At 34.8% G+C, this 18,049-nt stretch overlaps 1 protein-coding gene across 1 annotated transcript in view; it reads right to left on the minus strand.

The window, feature by feature from the left end:
* The window catches only part of LOC150089508 (ATP-dependent DNA helicase DDX31), a 147,615-nt gene that overhangs the window by 59,729 nt on the left and 69,837 nt on the right, over positions 1 to 18,049 (minus strand). The window contains exons 9-10 of the mRNA XM_090389525.1: positions 12,692 to 12,801; positions 5,670 to 6,007 (exon numbers count right to left, since the gene is read on the minus strand). Of these exons, the coding sequence (XP_090245651.1) occupies positions 5,670 to 6,007; positions 12,692 to 12,801 (448 nt within the window). The remainder of the gene's footprint in view (positions 1 to 5,669; positions 6,008 to 12,691; positions 12,802 to 18,049) is intronic.

The raw sequence follows: 18,049 nt of genomic DNA on the forward strand, positions 1-18,049 counted from the left end.
TTAATTTTAAATGTTCCTCAGCATTAACCCCCCCCAATAAAAGTGTAAGCCTATCTTTGGCGACTTTATAATCAGGTTGTGATTTTTCTGTTTTAGCCAAGAAGGTTGTGGAACACTGTTCTAAGACTTTCTTGAAAGCCAAGAAAGTCTTAGAACAGTGTTCCACAACCTTTTTCTCTTTGCAGCACAATTTAAGTTATCCATGACACAACACGGCACATCAAAATGTTAATCCCCAAAAAAGCATAGTTTATGGCAATGTTAATATAAATATGCTATAAGTCACAATAGAATCAATTATTATTGTTCTAACAGAAATTGGTTCATGCATATATTAACATTTTACGAACTCGAAATCACTGTACAAAAGAAAAGCAAAGCCAAAAAAAAAAAAAATTCTATTAGTATTAAACCAAATAACTGTTTGTTTGTTGTTTGTTATTTGGTTTTTAGGAGCATTAGCAACTAAGGTCATATTGCTCCAGGGATATGCGGTGGTCATTCCCTGACCTTTCCACATCCTCCGTATTCGGTGGTCACGGGCTCGAACCCCGGTCTAATCAAGAAGCGTGTGCGATGCACTGCTGCTCCTGCCCACCTGGCTACGGAGGTGCCAACCAAACCAAATAACTACACATACCTTCAATGTGATATTTGTGCCTGATTTGCTGAAAACAGATAGCTGATGCGTGGCGGAATCATTGACAATGCAAGCCTCACTTCTTCATCAATGGGTCTGAGTCTCTCCCTTTTTGATGTTTTAATTTCAGTCAAGGTCGAAAAGCCCAGTTCACACAAATATGTAGTTGAAAATGTTAATAACATATTAATAGCCATCTCGGAGCTAGCCAGGTATTCTTTCCTTATTGACAACCAAAATGTGTCCAACTGCGCTTCATCGTGTTTTAATTGCAGTGTTCTGTCTGCCTTTAGATATGTTGGTTCCTCTTGTACATTCATCAGAAGAGATTTTGCATCTGCAGCAAATGGATCACAAACCCAGTCTAATCTTCAATGCTCTCTCCAAATAATCCTTGAACTTCTGCTTCAAGTTATCTAAATGTTCTTTAATGAAGTCCATCACCACTTTATTACCAGCTGCAAGCAGCCATACAGTTGGAAACATCTGAAACAACCCATTTGCAATGTGTTGTATCCACAATTCCAGCTTATTCTGAAAGCCTTGAATCTTATCCATACACGTAAAAATATTTTCAGGAATCGTTCTTGCCTTGCATATTTTGGTTCAGCTCATTCAAGCGAATGAAAATATCGGGAAGATATGCCAACTTGGTCACCCATTCATCATCTGCAAATAACTCTGCATACTCATGCCCCTCAACTGTTAAAACCGTCTGTACCTCATCCTTAAGTTCAAAAAGGCACATTAACACTTTACCACGTGATCGTAATCTTTATCAGATCTAATTTTCCTGACACAAAAAGAAAAAAAGTCGAAAATTGAGGGGCCGCGATTTGATGAAGTTAACAACTTTTACTACTTTGTCCAGCACAACTTTCAGACCAGATGGCAAAGACTTGGCAACAATAGCTTCACAGTGAATAAGACAATGATCACATTGTATGTCAGGATTCACTTCGCAAGCTTTAGCCACAAAGCCTTTAACTCGACCTGTCAGGGAAGTGGCTCCATCTGTGCAAACACTAACACAATCCTTCCAATTTAATTCATTTTGGAGCATATATTCATTGGTAACACAAAATATTTCTTCATCGGTGGCTTGCTCGTGTAGTACTTTGCAAAAAAAGAAATCTTTCAATTACATCTCCATTGATGAACCGAATGTTGGCAAGAAGTTGAGCATGACCGCTAACATCTGTCAACTCGTCAATCTGAAGTGAGAACTTCTGACTGCTTTTGATTTTCTCCTTCATAATGTAGTAGTAGTAGTAGTAGTGGCATGTGATGCAAGAAAGCAAGTGTATGAGCTTATGCAGCATCAGCCAAAAAAAAAATAAAATAAAATTTACAAAACAATTCCCTCTAAATGTTTGTCCAGTTCCTCCTTAAATTTATTTAACCTATCAACTTCCACAACGACAGACAGAAGTTTGTTCCAGCAATTAACCACCCACTGGCTAAAGGCAAATTTCCACACATCTTTTCTACATCTGTCTTTCCTCAATTTGAATTTATGCCCCTTAGGTTCGTAATCTGAACAAGTGGAAGAATCCCTTCAGAATTCAGTGTGCTCAACCCATTCAAGGCCTTAACACCTCGATCAGATCACTTCGCAGGTGCCTAGTCACCAGCCGCTGCAATTTGCAGAACTTAAGCCTCTCTTGGTAAGAGGAGGGGAACAAGATTGGTGAGGGGAACTTCATTCCCCTCACCAATCTTGTTGCCCTTCTCTGTACACACTCAAGCAAATCTACATCCTTCCTAAAATGAGGCCTCCAGACCTGTACGCAGTACTCAAGGCATGGCCTGACCATTGCCTTATACAGAGGGACAATCACCTCCTTTTCCCTGCTAGCAAAATTTCTGTATATCATTGACAAAACCCCATGACCTGCCCTGGCAGCCTGTCTGCGTTGCACAGCAAACTTCATATCTGACTGCACAATTACTCCCACATCGTTTTCATTTTCTACCATCTTAAGTGTAGTACCACACAGTTGGTACGTTTCTCTGGGGTTACTTCTACCCATATGCAGTACTTTGCATTTGTCAAAGTTAAACTTCAGTTGCCACTTTTCAGCCCATCTGCCCAAATTTTCTAGATCCTGTTGCAGTAGCACACTGCCATTACTGTCATTAACAACCCTGCCAACCTTTGTATCATCTGCAAACTTTGACACTAAGCCTGATATACCTTCATCAATACCATTGATAAATATACAAAACAACAGCAGACCCAACACCGAACCCTGTGGGACTCCACTAATAACATTAGTCCACGAAGAGCAGCACCCATTGTCTTCAATGTCACTGGACAAATCACTGACTTGGTGACTGATTGTGTCAGCTGAGAGGGGAATTTTTGAAATTTCATTAGCAGCTTCTGGGCCCACGACTATTTTCACCATATCTTTACAAGCTGGCATTAACAAAGTTTCAGCTATTGTGTGTGGCTTTTTGGCCTTTGCGATAAGTTCAGCTACTTTATAGCTAGCTTCCTGTACTTTTTCCAAAACACGTACCGACAAAATCATGAACTTTGCCAGTTTTTTTGTTTTGTTGCAACAACCAACGAAAATAATTGATATCACTGCATGTCAGAGAAGAATGTTTTGTTGAGAAATGTCTTTTCGGTTTACTGGGAACGCTAATTTTTGTTTCTTTTTTTCGGTCTCATCACTTTTTCAGGACTTGCACTCATGGACGGAATACTCCTTACGAGGAACCTGTTCATTGTTAAAAAAATAAAATAGTAAAATCAACAATGTTATGGCTTGTGATCAGTTTTCTGACCATTTCAGAGCACAGCTGTAAGGAAACTGAAAGTGATAGAAGAGGGACCAATACTCTTCGAACAGAGGGAGGGGCACCTCTATCGCTTTAAAATACAGGCTTATAACAAAGAGTGGGTGTATCGGCAGAGGAACAAGGTAATCAAGTTGAAGTAGCAGGGACAAACAGGGACAAATATCAAAACAAGCCCAATAAAATAATAAAAGATGGGATGTTTTGCTAATCCTTACACTTTGAGGAAACAGCACATATGTATCTAACTTTAACGAGCGGCATCTTATTTCAGTCAGCACAGCGACAAAATGAGAAATACTGGAAGGGCAAACACACAAATAACTTGAGAAGGCGAGTGTTGGATACTCACACGAAAAATAATTTACTGTCCCACACGTACAACATTGTGTTTCGGTAAAAATGGAGTTACAAACATACATAAAAACTATAATTGGGAGTAAATAATGTACATTTAATTTCTTAAAATAGGTAAAAGTTCTCAGTTGTCAATTTCTAATCATAATACGTATAGAATTATTTATAGGTATACAACTTCAGCACCTGTCATCTTGTGGCGGCACACCGGTTGTGGAACACTACCTTAGAAGGCATTCGCTTCCAGAACAATCCGGTTTAATCTAGGTTAAATATTTGTTGATCACTCTAACCTCCTTCCAAAATTTCCTTCAAAGTGTCTGGATATTTTTGGGCTGCCTCTTTATCTGTGCTTGCAGCCTCACCTCTGATTCGAACATTATGCAAGCTGGTTCTTTTTTAAACCTCTCAAGTCATCCAGAACTAGCACCGAATTCTTCATGGTCCCCTTTTTCATCTTCTGTGGCCTTTTCTTTCAAAGACGAGAAGAGACAATGCTTTTTATTTAACAATATCGGTACTTAATGGGATTCCTTTTTGATTACAATCTTCAATCCAAATAGATAACAGTTGCTCCGTTTCAATCATTGAAAGGCTTCTATTTCGAGTTATTTGCATACATTCGGTACTTGGTGCAACCTTGCCTTTTTCTCAGTATTCATCTGCTTTGCTCAAAATTGCTTGTTTTGTTGATTCACTCATCCGATGGACCAGTCTTATTTTTACTCTACTATCACTGTGTTCATGCTTTTTTTATTATTTCTAGTTTTTCTTCTAAGGAAATAACATTTAGTATCTTTTTTATACAATCACTTTTCACTTCACTCTTTCTTATTCTCACAACTGAAGGTAAATTACGTATTAGCTAAATCATACATACATAAGAAAACTCAGTTTACAAAGAAAATATTTTCTTTCAGATTTCAGTTATATGAAATTAAAGTGGTGTCTAAATTAACGCTTGAAAAAAAATGGACACAGAAATTAAAGCGTGACTTAAAAAATGCGTAAAAATTATGGACTCACATGATAGCTACCGCATTAATTGAATTTTTGTACCACACTAATTTATTTTTGGTATCAAAAAAATTCAGCGTATTAATTGAAGGATTACTGTATATTTTTTGTACAATTGTACATTCATTAGTTGATTTGCATGTTGTGCAGGCTGAAAAAAAATCTAGAATAACTCATGAGTGGAGGCTCAGATTTATGCCCAAGATTTGAGAATTACAGCCTCAACCTGAAGTGGTCATTAAAAGCTGATCTAGTCCAGTGGAATCTGAACTCAGACCTTTCCAAACAAGTGATGACTCTACTATATTCTCAAAGAGGGCTTAATTATCATGAAAACTGAATTTAAATGTGAACTTATAGAAAATGAACAAGTTCTAAGTCCAAATAATAGAAACTACTTTCCACTTCTTTCAACATAGTGAATAACGGAAGCTTTCTCAGTCTTCTAGATGGCAAATCAAAATAAAAATACCCTCCAAGAAGTGTACTCTTAGAGCTCTTCCCATGTACTGTAATGCACTGGAATTCTAAATTAATTATGCTTGTAACCTGGGTGACCAACTTCTTTAACAAAAGGATAAAAATACACGAATATTTGTAAATAATAAAAGTAATAAAATTAAATTCAGTAATAACAAGTACCTTTATCATATTTTTAACCATATAATTAATATAAAGCACCTTTTGTGTCTTGTATTAATTATTCAAAGTTGTTACACCACCATAACAATGTTAATAAATATGAGCATGATATTAATATACTCTCTAAAGTGAGACCATTAATATCTTTATACAGAAAAAGAAAAATGTTAATGATAAAAAAACATTAAAATAAAAAGGTACTTACCTGCTGTCCCATATTCCCATGCAGCTTAAAAAATTTTATAGAATAGCCACTAAATTCTAATGCTCTTTGAAGTACATCTTGAAAAAGGAAAAAGTGGAAGTCTACAACATCTTGGGCAGCCATAAATATCAATGCTTTAAAACCTCCTACAGCACATTTATCAATTATGAATGCTGACAAGGAAACTAGCCTAAGTTTAACTGGTGTGAAGACAAAATGCTGCTTTAACTGTGATGGAACTACAAATTCATCCACTGTCATAGCATCAGTATCTGAGGTTGCTGCCACATCAACAACAGAAGGGTTTATAAGACTAATACCAGCTAATCGTTCCACATCTAAAATTAGGAAAAAAAACATCCATATAAATAATATATATATATATATATATAAACCTTATTCTTTTATCTCAATTGATTCCTGCCTTCCAACTCTGTGTGTGTGTGTGTGTGTGTGTGTGTGTGTGTGTGTGTGTGTGTGTGTGTGTGTGTGTGTGTGTGTGTGTGTGTGTGTGTGTGTGTACACAAAAGTGAAGGAAAATTAAAAACTAATCAAAAGTCAGTAATCTTCATTTGTATCAAAAAAAATACAGGTCACTAATGATCTGTTCTGGTCTCATGTTGGATTCAGTCTCATTTCCTTCAGTGGTTAACTACATCCACTCCTTCCCTTTTGTTAGTAATAAAGATTTTGTTTCAAATTTTATCTCATATGCATGTGTCACAGATTTTGTTTTGCATGTACAATAAAGATACTGTCTAGGATATTAATGTGATAAACGTGAGTAAGATGAATATAAAATTTTCACTCCCTAGCTCAACATGTATAATACACATTTTACCAATGACCCATATGTGCTGGCATACAAGTTGACAGGTGTATTAATCATATATTTGTCGTATAAGTTACCCACCTTTTTTTACAGATATTTCATATATATTAATGTAGTGGTATGTATAGTTCATATGTATTAATGCAGTGGTGTATTACAATAAAAACAACATTAAGAACAAATGCCTTATTTTTCAATTTTTTAATCATGACTCCGCTTTCTTTGAAAACCTGACATTGTAACATTCCATTATTTCTAGCAAAGCGCATAAAAATATTATATATACTCAAATTATCAGACTTGCTAACATATGCAGTAACCATTTATTGTTTACTAATGCCCTACAACTACTTTACAATAAATTAATTAAAAACAGTATTCCTATCTAATTTATCAACTACAGTTTCAATATTGTTGCTCATTTTATCAAACAAAAATATGGTTATAATTTATTTTGAATGGGTCAGTTCTAATGAGTATTTGTACAGATGTAACATTATATGGTGGTATTTCCACTACTTAGAGAGTAATAACTTCATATGATTTCCTATGGAATGATCTCTCTGCTACTTTACTCACTAAGTTTCTCAATCTTTTTATAAACATTTACTTTATATGTTTAACAAAATCCTTCTTAAAATCACATACATAATTATAATTTACTTTCCTTTTGAAGAGTCTTATTGACAATCCATATTAAGTTTTCAGGTACTGATGCAAATATAGTTTGGTTATTTACAATTTGTATCTATCTTGGATTTTCAAGTGCCTTTATATTGAATCCCACTGCATACCTACTCTAAAGTTACTATTGTCACCTTTTCATCTTGAATCTACCTATTTTTCCCTAATGCTTATATTTTATCTTATGGTCTCCAACATACTTACTACTCTTCCTTTTGAATACCAGTCTGCTCTTACTCTTGCCAGCATTGTTTTCTTAGAATTTCATGGTGTTTGTAACTTGTTATTACCCAATATTATACTGGATTTCACTACTGGACCACCTTTGGATTTATTCACCATTGTCACCAATTGCATTTATTTATTATTACTGGAATTATCTTCTGTACCTGTTCACCTGCAATTAGGTGAATAGCTCTATCTTAAATCTTCAATATAATTTAAATACTGTAGTAAGGCTTCCCTTATACAGTCTTCATAGCATTTGTTGTAAAATAACCCTACCATATGTACCACAGATTATTATTCTTGACCTTATCGCTTAGGTCATTTATTTCCTTTCCATCTAAGGATCTCGTTACATGTTAGAATCTTAAAAAAAATTTGTCATATTCCTCAGTCACCATTGGATATATAAACTGGTCACTTTGATATATGTAAACAAATCTAACTTGGATTTTAAAATCTTTTTGTGTACTTTAATATGGCTTTACTTATACAGTCTCCAAAGTTTTTGATGCATAATAACCCTGCCATTTGGTCTTCAGTCAATTAATTTAGGCCTACATTCACTCTACATGCTCTTATTTTTAATGCTGGAACCTTTGACAGCCATTTTATTACTTCTTGATCTACTGGACTTGACAATACTGTATTCAGTCACTTATATGAAATATGTATTTTTGTTTTATTTTTGGACTGTTCTATTTTTATTTTCCAAATATCTTCAACCTTTCTGACTACAGAATTTAGTTATTCCAAATATATTTTCCAGCTATCTATTTGCACTATACAGAGTGATTCAAAAAAGACTTTACAACTTCATAAGGGTATAGAAATTTATTCAGGAGACTTATATAATTTATTGAACTGTCATATTCTAGCAAAAAACATCAAATTTTACCTAGAACAGTCATTTTGGTTCAATGTGACTGCCATCAGTGATACAGCAGACATCCATCTGAACTCAATTTCCTCCCAAACATGACATAACATATCTGGTGTAACTTCTGTAACTGCGGTGGCGATTTTAGTTTTGAATTCAGCAAGACTGGTAGGTAAAAAGGATGGAACAAACACTATCTTTAATGAAATCCCATAGAAAAAAGTCTAGAGGTGTCAAATCTGGGGAACGAAGTGGCCATGCTAAAGGCCCTGCTCGACCAATCCACCGACCTGAGAAACGGTTATTGAGGAATTCCCTTACCTCTGTCAGGTAGTGAGGAGGTGATCTGTCTTGCTGAAAGTGAAAACATCTTTCGTGGTCATCTTCATCAAACTGTGGAATGAGAAAATTTTCCAGCACATCCAGGTACACGATACTGTTGATGGTTGTCTCATGGAAAAAGAAGGGCCCATAAACTTTTAGACATCACCTTTGTGCTGTCACGAACATGTTCCAAACGTGCACACAGGTTTTCGCCAGCCAAAATCCTGCAGTTGCGAGTGTTAACCCTAACACTAACATGAAATGTGAAGGTAGTCCTCTGAAAGTAGCCATTTTTGAAATGCAAGCCGCTGGCACTCACATTGACAGAATTCAGTACTAAGGCACTACGTCAGTAAAACTTGATGTTTTTTGCTACAATATGACAGTTCAATAAATTATATGTCTCCTGAATAAATTTCTATACACTTACGAAGTTGTAAAGTCCTTTTTGAATCACCCTGCATAATTTCCACTGTATATATACTTTTCTCTTAGCCAACATTTTCCTTGTGTATCTCTACACACTTATTATATAAAAAGCGACTATAGAGGTCACTAATGCTATCTTCTTTTTACAGCTTTCTTTTAAGTCTGTTTTCTCACTATAAATTATTATGAGTTCCAAGCACTCACTCTAATGTGCTACTGCCTTAGCTTCTCTCAATCCACCTGGATATTTTCTCACTATTATTTCCTGCCTCAACATTTTACTACACACTACTTGAAAATTCCAGGTATCGATTTTATACTCTATTTTAGCAACTTTCTGCTTTTTCATAATGCTATCTTAATGCTTTTGGTTTTTATTCTCAGCTCTTTATTTTTGGCTCTCTTTTTTTCAACTCTTATTTTTCAGCTTATTACTATGCAAGCATTTGGTATTAGTCTCTTTTTTCCTACTAACTCTCTCACAGTCAGGGCTCTTACTAAAGGATGGGGGATTGTAAAGCCCATCCTTTTAGAAAGAGCCCTGACTGTAAGAGAGTTAGTAAGAAAAAAGAGACTAATACTAAATGATTGCGTAGTAAGAAGCTGAAAGAAAAATAAGAGCTGAAAAAAAAAAAAGGATGGGATTCACGATCCCAGCTAGCTCAGTAATTTTAATATATCTTTTTCTTAACCTTTTTATCTGTATACTTTCTACTTTTCCTCTTTCCCATTCATAAAGCTATTAGTGCAATACGAGGGTGATACAAACGTTCCTACTGTCCTTAATTTCTAGCTGTCTTCACCTTTTTTATTTAATTTTTATTCCTTCCCTATCCTCAATTCATCCCTTTGCCTTATAACCATTTGCTTGCACTAAATTTTATATACGTATTCTCCTTAAATTTTATATACATATTCTCATATTATAAATCGCATTTCATTTATAACCACTTATTTTTGCATCTTGTTGCACTGTAAACACTTATTTTTATTTTATTTTTTTTATTACAACTTTACTTCTTAATTCACCTTAATTTATTTTGTTATAAAACAAACACTGCATTGGGACTACCTTGTCCATATTTTATGAAGTTATATAGCTTAATCCCCTTTTTGTTCTCACTGAGTTTTATTCTTAAATTTGCTGATCTTCCACAGGTATGGACAAGTATAAAAATGCAGTCCTTGATACGTGGTCAGGTGTAGTCCCCTGATGAAATACCAGATCATGAAATCAATTTTTACTTTTAGCTAACATCAGATTTTAACTTTAATTTTCTCTACCCCACTTTTGGACTTATAACCAAAATTATCCACCCATATCTGATGCTTGGCTATTACTCCTTATATTAATTTAACCATTTTTACCTAATCATTTTTTGCTCTATAGTTACCTTCTAATTGGCTTTTCAAATTGGCCTATAATTTTGCTTAATTCGTTATAATATTATACAATTTTCACATTCTTTCTCTCCTTTTCACATCTACAGTATCTCCATTTTCTGCTATCCTTCTCCTATTAGTTATGGCATTTTGTGTGATTTACGCATCCATCTTTGGATTTTTTTTTTTTAACAGACCTATTAATTCCACCTCACACATATAAACTTTTGTGTCCTTTGCTGCTGCTTTAAGTGCTCTGGTGCTTTTGTCATATCTTTATTTTTATCTCTCCATTACCACTTTACTTTTTAACCCATTATACTTATTTCATAAATATATATACATATAAAAAATATGTTATTTGTGGGGGTTTTTTTTATAAGTAATTTGCATGAAGTTACTTGCCTGTCTTGCGACTGTCTGCATAGATAGAGTTAGTAAGTATATACACTGGTGTTCAAAGAAAGTGCATCACCCCTTAAAATTGTAATTATCGTCCAAATAACGTAAGTATATGGCAATATTTCTCACAGTTTGCATCAGATAAGATTGACACACGTAGGTAATGATGTAATATTGCATCAGCTGTCACTTTCAGCTGTATAAGCACGCTCTACAAGAGTTGCAGTCATTCTGTCACTGTGTCAGGATGGCAAGTTAATGCAGTTGGCGCCACGAAGAATGAGTCCTATTGTTGCTTTACATGAGGAAGGATGTTCTTCCTGTCATATTGCTTACAGAGTGTCTTGTAATCCGTCAACAGTGAGTAGATTTATTTCCAAACTCAAGAATACTGGTTCTGCTGATAGGAAAAAAGGAACCGGATGCAAACAAGTCTCTATGCCAAAACAGGACCGCGGTTTGAAGTGCTTATGCCTTAAAAACCGTAAAGCTTCTTCGTCTGAGCTGAAAAGAGAATGAGAAGAACATACAGGAGTGGTAGTAAGTGCAGTAACCGTCAGAAGACACCTCTTCAAAAATGGACTTGTAGTCCGTTGTCCTAAGAAGCCCCTCCTCGCACAAAAAATGAAAAAGGCCCGATTAATTTGGTGTAAGGAGCATGCCAAATGGACCCCCCCGAGCAGTGAAAGTCAGTTATTTTCTTGGATGAGAAGAAATTCAACCTGCATGGCTCTGACGGGAGACAAACAATTCGCCGTAGACGTGGTGAAGAATACCATCCAGACTGTATGGTGTCTACAGTGAAATTCCCTACCAGCCAAATGATATGGGGGTGCATTTCATATCGCGGAGTAGGTAACCTGCAGTTTATAAAAGGTTCCGTAAATGCCAATGGATACCTGGCTATATTGGAAGGCAAATTGCTGCCAACCATTAGAGACCATTTCAACCTGCCAAGTAACTGCATCTTTCAGGACAACTCTGCTCCTTGTCATCAGGGGGCGAAAAGTGTAAGTAGGCACTTCTGTAGTTACTTTAGCTTCATTTCTGCATTAGAGGTTCGACAGTAATGTGTTTACATTTGTTACAGTTGAAAAAATTGTTGGAAGAACGGTCCATTATAACTCTTAGCTGGCCAGGAAACAGCTCGGACCTGAATCCTATTGAGAACTGTTGGCATCGTGTGGAATCTGCATTTGCCCGAAAGAAACCAAAGACAATTCATGAACTTCAGGAAGCCATAATTCGTGTTTGGAACCACGAACTATCAGTTGATTATCTTCAGAAATTGATCTTGTCAATGCCTCGACGGTGTGCTGCTGTCATCAGGGCCAGACGCAGTTCAACTAAATATTAGTTTGCACCTGGTGAACTTTTCATTTTATTTTCCATTTAAACTGATAACCTGAAGCAAATTGAGGGCTTCTGATAACATTTCAGCCATAATTGTCGTGTTTACCAAAACTGTTGTATAAAGGTTGCAAATGCTCATTTTGGAATATTTTGAGAGCACCTGTCAAATATTACTTAGCTTTGCCTTAACTATTAATAGATATCTTTCGTTTATATCTCTATTTGTGATGCTAGTCATTAATGTAACATACCATCACAAAAAAGGGTTAGAAATGTGAAATTCCTAGGTGATGCACTTTCTTTGAACACCAGTGTATATATATATATATATATATATATATATTTTTTTTTTTTTTTAAGAAAAGTTTTTTTTAAGAGAAACTAGACAATGATTTTTAATAATACACAACATTTCTTAAAAAAAAAAATATATATATATATAAAAAAATGTTATTAACTTCCACACAAAACTGAATTCTTAAAATATCATACATGCATACATACACTGACCTTTAGTTAAAGTAGCACTCAACAAAACTGTTTGCCGTTTACCTTCACACTGAATTTTTAAAGCGTCCACAACATGAGATACAGCTTGTTCAAATCCTAAATCAAGAAGCCTGAAAAAGATTATGCTCTTAATGACTGAAGACAAACTACAGACTTATATGGTAATAAAATTTATTCCCCATGAAATAAAATTCAATTCAAATACAATGAAATAAAATGAAAAAAGATAAGTTAGCATATGTGATTTTTTTTTTTTTTTTTATGTTCAGGAGTTTTTATGTTCCTAACATTATAAAAAAAAAAAAAAAAGTGGACATATGTTAACTTATCTTTTCTCATTTGGAATTTTTTTGTAATTAAACTGTCTGGACACTGAAAATAAATCAGAACTCATCACTCTGTAATTTGAAGAAAGGATCATTATTTTGTCCAGTGCCCATGTTTCTTTATCAATCAAGAAAGTTGAAATCCTTATAGAGGAAGGAAACTGTTCTTCTTCATCTCCTATTGATGGCCCATTGTATACAGAATGTCTGGAAGAATTTCCACTGCTTGAAGAAACTGAGAAGCTGTTTGTGCTCTTGTTCATATGACTGACTTATTTTCTTGAAGTTTTTGCAACTGATGTGAACTTTTACAGAAACACCCCATTGTACCTCATATCAAATGCTGATTTATAAAACACGGTAAGCTCTATGTTTATCAGTACTGATTGGCATTAACCCTTTCAAAAGAATTTACATTTAAATGTAAATTCTTGTGAAATTACAAAAATTTATATTTTACACATGTGGATTCTGGGGAATATATGTAGATCTACATTTTTCAAGATTATTTCAAGTATATTTCAAATAATGTGCCTCTGTTTACTTACAAATTTTCTTGAGATTTTTCCAGTACCTTCTACATTCTCTTATTTATGTTTCCAACTAAAACTGTTTCCAACTAATAGTGGAAACAGTTTTAATAAAGATGGCAGAATGAAAATAGTTCATAAAATCACAATAGGACATCATGCCTTTCATCTATTGTCTGATTTTGGCTTACAAAATACAAAACTAAAAATTTCTCTGTAATTCAAATGAAAAAACTGAATTAAGTGATACATAAATAGATGTTGAGTATTATTACACAAAAAAGTAACAAGTTTATTTCCTGATTTTTTTTAACTTGCCTTTAGCTCACCTAACTAATTAATCTTTCTGACTGTGGATTTCTGTTTAGATTGTCTTCTAGACACAGACTAATTAAGACTAGTTCAAGAAAAATACTGTAGCAGACTTTGCACCTCATCAAAAATGTTGAGTCAAAACCTTATTTATAATGTTTATTTATAAACTGCGTCAGAAGAGAAGATCTGAATTAAGTTTTTTTTTTTTTTTTTTTTCACCTAGGTGAATAATTCTGTGACACTCAGCATTGCTATAAGGAATTATTAAAATGCCAGAATGACTTGGATAACTTGTTATAATTTATGCTTCCATCTGCTCTTGTCAGTTCTCCAACCAAAGATCACTACGCATCAATTCTTTCTTTCATAATAGTGCCTAGTATATTCCCACATTGAAACTGACAGAACTATGCAAAATATCTATTTCTTTGATCTGGGAACTCAGATTTTTTTTTGTGAAATTGGTTTGTTTCAATTTGGTTCAAAAAACTTGTTCTCCTAATAACATTATTAAATGATGAATTGGTTCTCCAAATACAATTATATTTAAGTTAAAGTTAAAAAATATTTAACTTAACACTTCCAAAAACTCAGTTATCAACTTGCTAAGACCAAAGTGTTTCCTTATTGAAGACATGATTGCCATAAAGAGAGACACTCTGGCCTCAGGAATTCACAATTGAATGTCAGTTGGCTGCCAAATTAAGTCTGAAATTTACCAAATTTATTCATAAAGCCATAAAGCTTCTGCTATGAGTGTATTAAATATCTGAAGTCTTAACACTTCAATGGATTGTATCAGCATACAAATCACCTCAACAGAACATGTAAACGTGCACTAACATTTGTTTTTTTTTTTTTTCAAAAAGCTTACGCTGAAGTTTTACCGCATCAACTTCTTTTGACATTCATGATGTAATTGTCTCTGTACTTGTTCTTTTTTATTGGTCTTTTGCAACTGTGATTGAGAATGAAGGCAGCCTTCACTAATTTATTGACAGGGAAAAGCAGTGTTCTGGCTCCTATTTCTAGATTCTATTGGATATGCAAATTAGAAGTTGAAAGTGCATGATTTATTTTCTTTGAAAATAAACCTTTAATTATATTAGTTTTAATAAACAAAGTTTCTCTGTTAATATTTATTGCTCTCTAAATTGAGAGTATCATCCCTGTGCCATAAAGTATGCACTGCAATGGAAATGAAGACTTGCAGAAATTGCTTTTGGTTTTTTTTTTTTTTTTTTTACTAACTGAATAATTACAGGCAAACTATATGGCCTCCGTAGCCAAGTGGTCATGAGCGGGAGTGCAGTGGCACACGTTCTTTGAATAGATCAGGGTTCAAGCCCCTGACTGCTAAATACGGTCGATCTGCCAACCCGCACTGGACCAGCGTGGCAGATTATGGTCCATTTCCCTCAGCATGAATTGTTGAGGAGGCTTCCATCCTGCAGTGGGTTGATAATGGCTGCAATTTACTTTTTTTTTTTATTATTATCAGGTGTTTATCACTGCCATATTCTTTAATGAAATTAAGAACAAATTCACAGATTTTTAATTCAAATTTTAATACTATTTTTTGGGAAAAGAAAAAAAGATAGAGAAAAGCAATGTTTCCAACTCTAGTATGACAGTGACATAGAAAAGGAGTCAAACTGAGTCAAAAAGACAGTCTATGTAGTAAATCCAAAGAGTTGGCACCTATGCATTTATATACAAAGTTTCCGTTTTTTTTTTTTGTTAGAAAACTTCGAAAATTCACTCCAGACTAGACTAGACTTGACTCCACAGGATTCATCTCTTTAAGAAACAGGGGACCACCCACATTTGGGAACTTCACTCATGAAAGGTTAATAGTTTCCATTCCTTCATAAGGAATGGAAACGATGGTTAACTTCTCTTTTCAAGAATGTCAGACACTCACTAGCAATACAAACTAACATTAAGCAAATCTTTAATACTATCAAGCTCTGCAAAAGAAAAAAAAAGCAGTTTGCTTTTAAATTAAATGGCATTGTGAAATACTAGGATATTGTATCCTAGTATAAATACATAACAGGATACAATATCCTGCAAGCACAAAATAATGCCATACTGTCTCCATCAGTGAGTGAATTCTGACAAACAACAAAACATGACCAAATAAGAAATTTTATTACTTTTTCGTTACTTAATTAATGACCACCGATCAATTTCATTAATTTTCTGTGACTTTCATATATGGTAGATACCCTGAAATCCTAAAAGTTACTCATCTTTTATACTTTATTCCAGGATTAAACCAAAGCCACTGAGCTGATCAGGTTATTAACAGAAAACGAAGCTGCACACAGTAAATATACACTACTCTCCAAAAAGTATCTGGACATGCATCAGTTTCACACCAACACAAATACCACTCACTTCAACAGCAGGTTAGTCCCTATCAACCACTATGGCATGTTCCACCCTCCTCTGTAAGCTTTCCACCAATGAACAAATAAACTGCGGCAGATATAGTCCTCCATTCTTCTGCAGAATGGTGAGTTGGAATATTACCCATGGTTCAAATCGGGACTCTTCACTAACCATTCTAACTTTTGTATGTTCATGTCCATGAACCATTCTCAAGCAGCACTGGCAGTACAGCACAAGGTCTTGTTGAAACAAACATGGGGCTGTACCAAAGAGCTGTCACATCATATGGAGCATGGAGCTGTCCAAAATGTTAAAGTTGACATTGGCATTCATGGTTTTCTCACACATCCACCAAAGGTCCTAGGCCATATCATGAGAAATGGTGCCACACCATAAACCCCCACCTCCTCACAAACTTTGATGTTGGTATAATGCACTCCAGCAGCAGACATTTTTCAGGCATCTTCCACACCTGCACATCTGATCAGAATAGGGTGTAACAACATTCATCACTCCACAGAAGAGATTTCCACTGCTCTAAAGGTCAATTACAGCATTCACTGCACTGTGCAAGGCAAAATGGCCGGCAAGATTATCATACTACTCTTCAAAAGTACATTCTGGTCACAGAGAGTGAGATTCAGTGATCTTCCTGTGCTTTGCTATAAAGTAGTGGTACTGTCACACTTTCACTTCATGATAACCATACCAAAAATAAACTTTGGATGCTGCAGGTTGTCAGCAAATGCATGAACTGACAAGCTAGCAATGTGACATTCAACAATAACACCCCTCCAAAATCAGTCAGCTTGGCTCTACATGCCACAATGCTAATAATTAGAAGACCACTATCAATCTGTAGAGATATTAGTAGTCTTCTGAATGAACTAGGCATTTAACACAATCCCATTCAGTAGGATTGTGTTAAATGCCTATATAAACTTATTTATGCCTACATATTTATTTGATTCTGCAAAATTAAGTTTAAAAACAGTTTTTCTCAACAATGGAAATGCCATTCCCTCTACTTTATGCAATTCGCTTCAAAGCATATGAAAGTATGGCCAAGGTCCTGAGTGCAATAAAGTACCATGACTTTGCTTGGAATGTGTATCTTAAGGTAATTGGATTATTCACTGGTCTGCAGGTAGGTTTCACAAAATACTATTGTTTTCTATGTCTGTGGGACTGTTGTTTTCTATATTTGTGGGACAGTTTTGCAACAGAAAACATTATACTGTGCAGAAGTGAGAAAAGAGGGAGGAATTTTTACCAGGGAAAAGTTATATAAAATATGTTCCACTGGCTGAACCAAAAAAAAAGATTCTTTCTCCATCTTTGCATATAAAACTTGGATTAACAAAGAGCCCTATTAAGGCTCTGGATAAAGAAGGAAGTGGATTCTGCTACATAAAGGAAGCATTTCCCAATTTAACAGATGCAAAACTGAAAGAAGGAATTTTCAATGGGGCTCAAATAATGAAACTTCTTAAAAATGATGTATTTGAAACAAAGCAGGGTGCTCAAACAGCAGCTTGGCAATTGTTTAAAGCAGTTATGCATAGATTTCTTGGAAGAACTAAAGAAGATGATTATGAATCTCTGATGTCAACTGTACTGCAATATTATAAAGATATGTGCTGCCGAATACCTTTGAAAATGAATCTTCTACATGCCATCTCGGTTTTCTCCCTAAATATTTGGGAGATGTAAGTGATGACCAATGAGAATGCTTTCAACGTAACATATCCACAATGGAAAAGTACCAAACTCACTGGGATACTGCCAGG

This window comes from Mastigoproctus giganteus, chromosome 2 (genome assembly GCF_048544385.1).
Source record: "Mastigoproctus giganteus isolate SK-2022 chromosome 2, ASM4854438v1, whole genome shotgun sequence".
NCBI lineage: Eukaryota > Metazoa > Arthropoda > Arachnida > Uropygi > Thelyphonidae > Mastigoproctus > Mastigoproctus giganteus.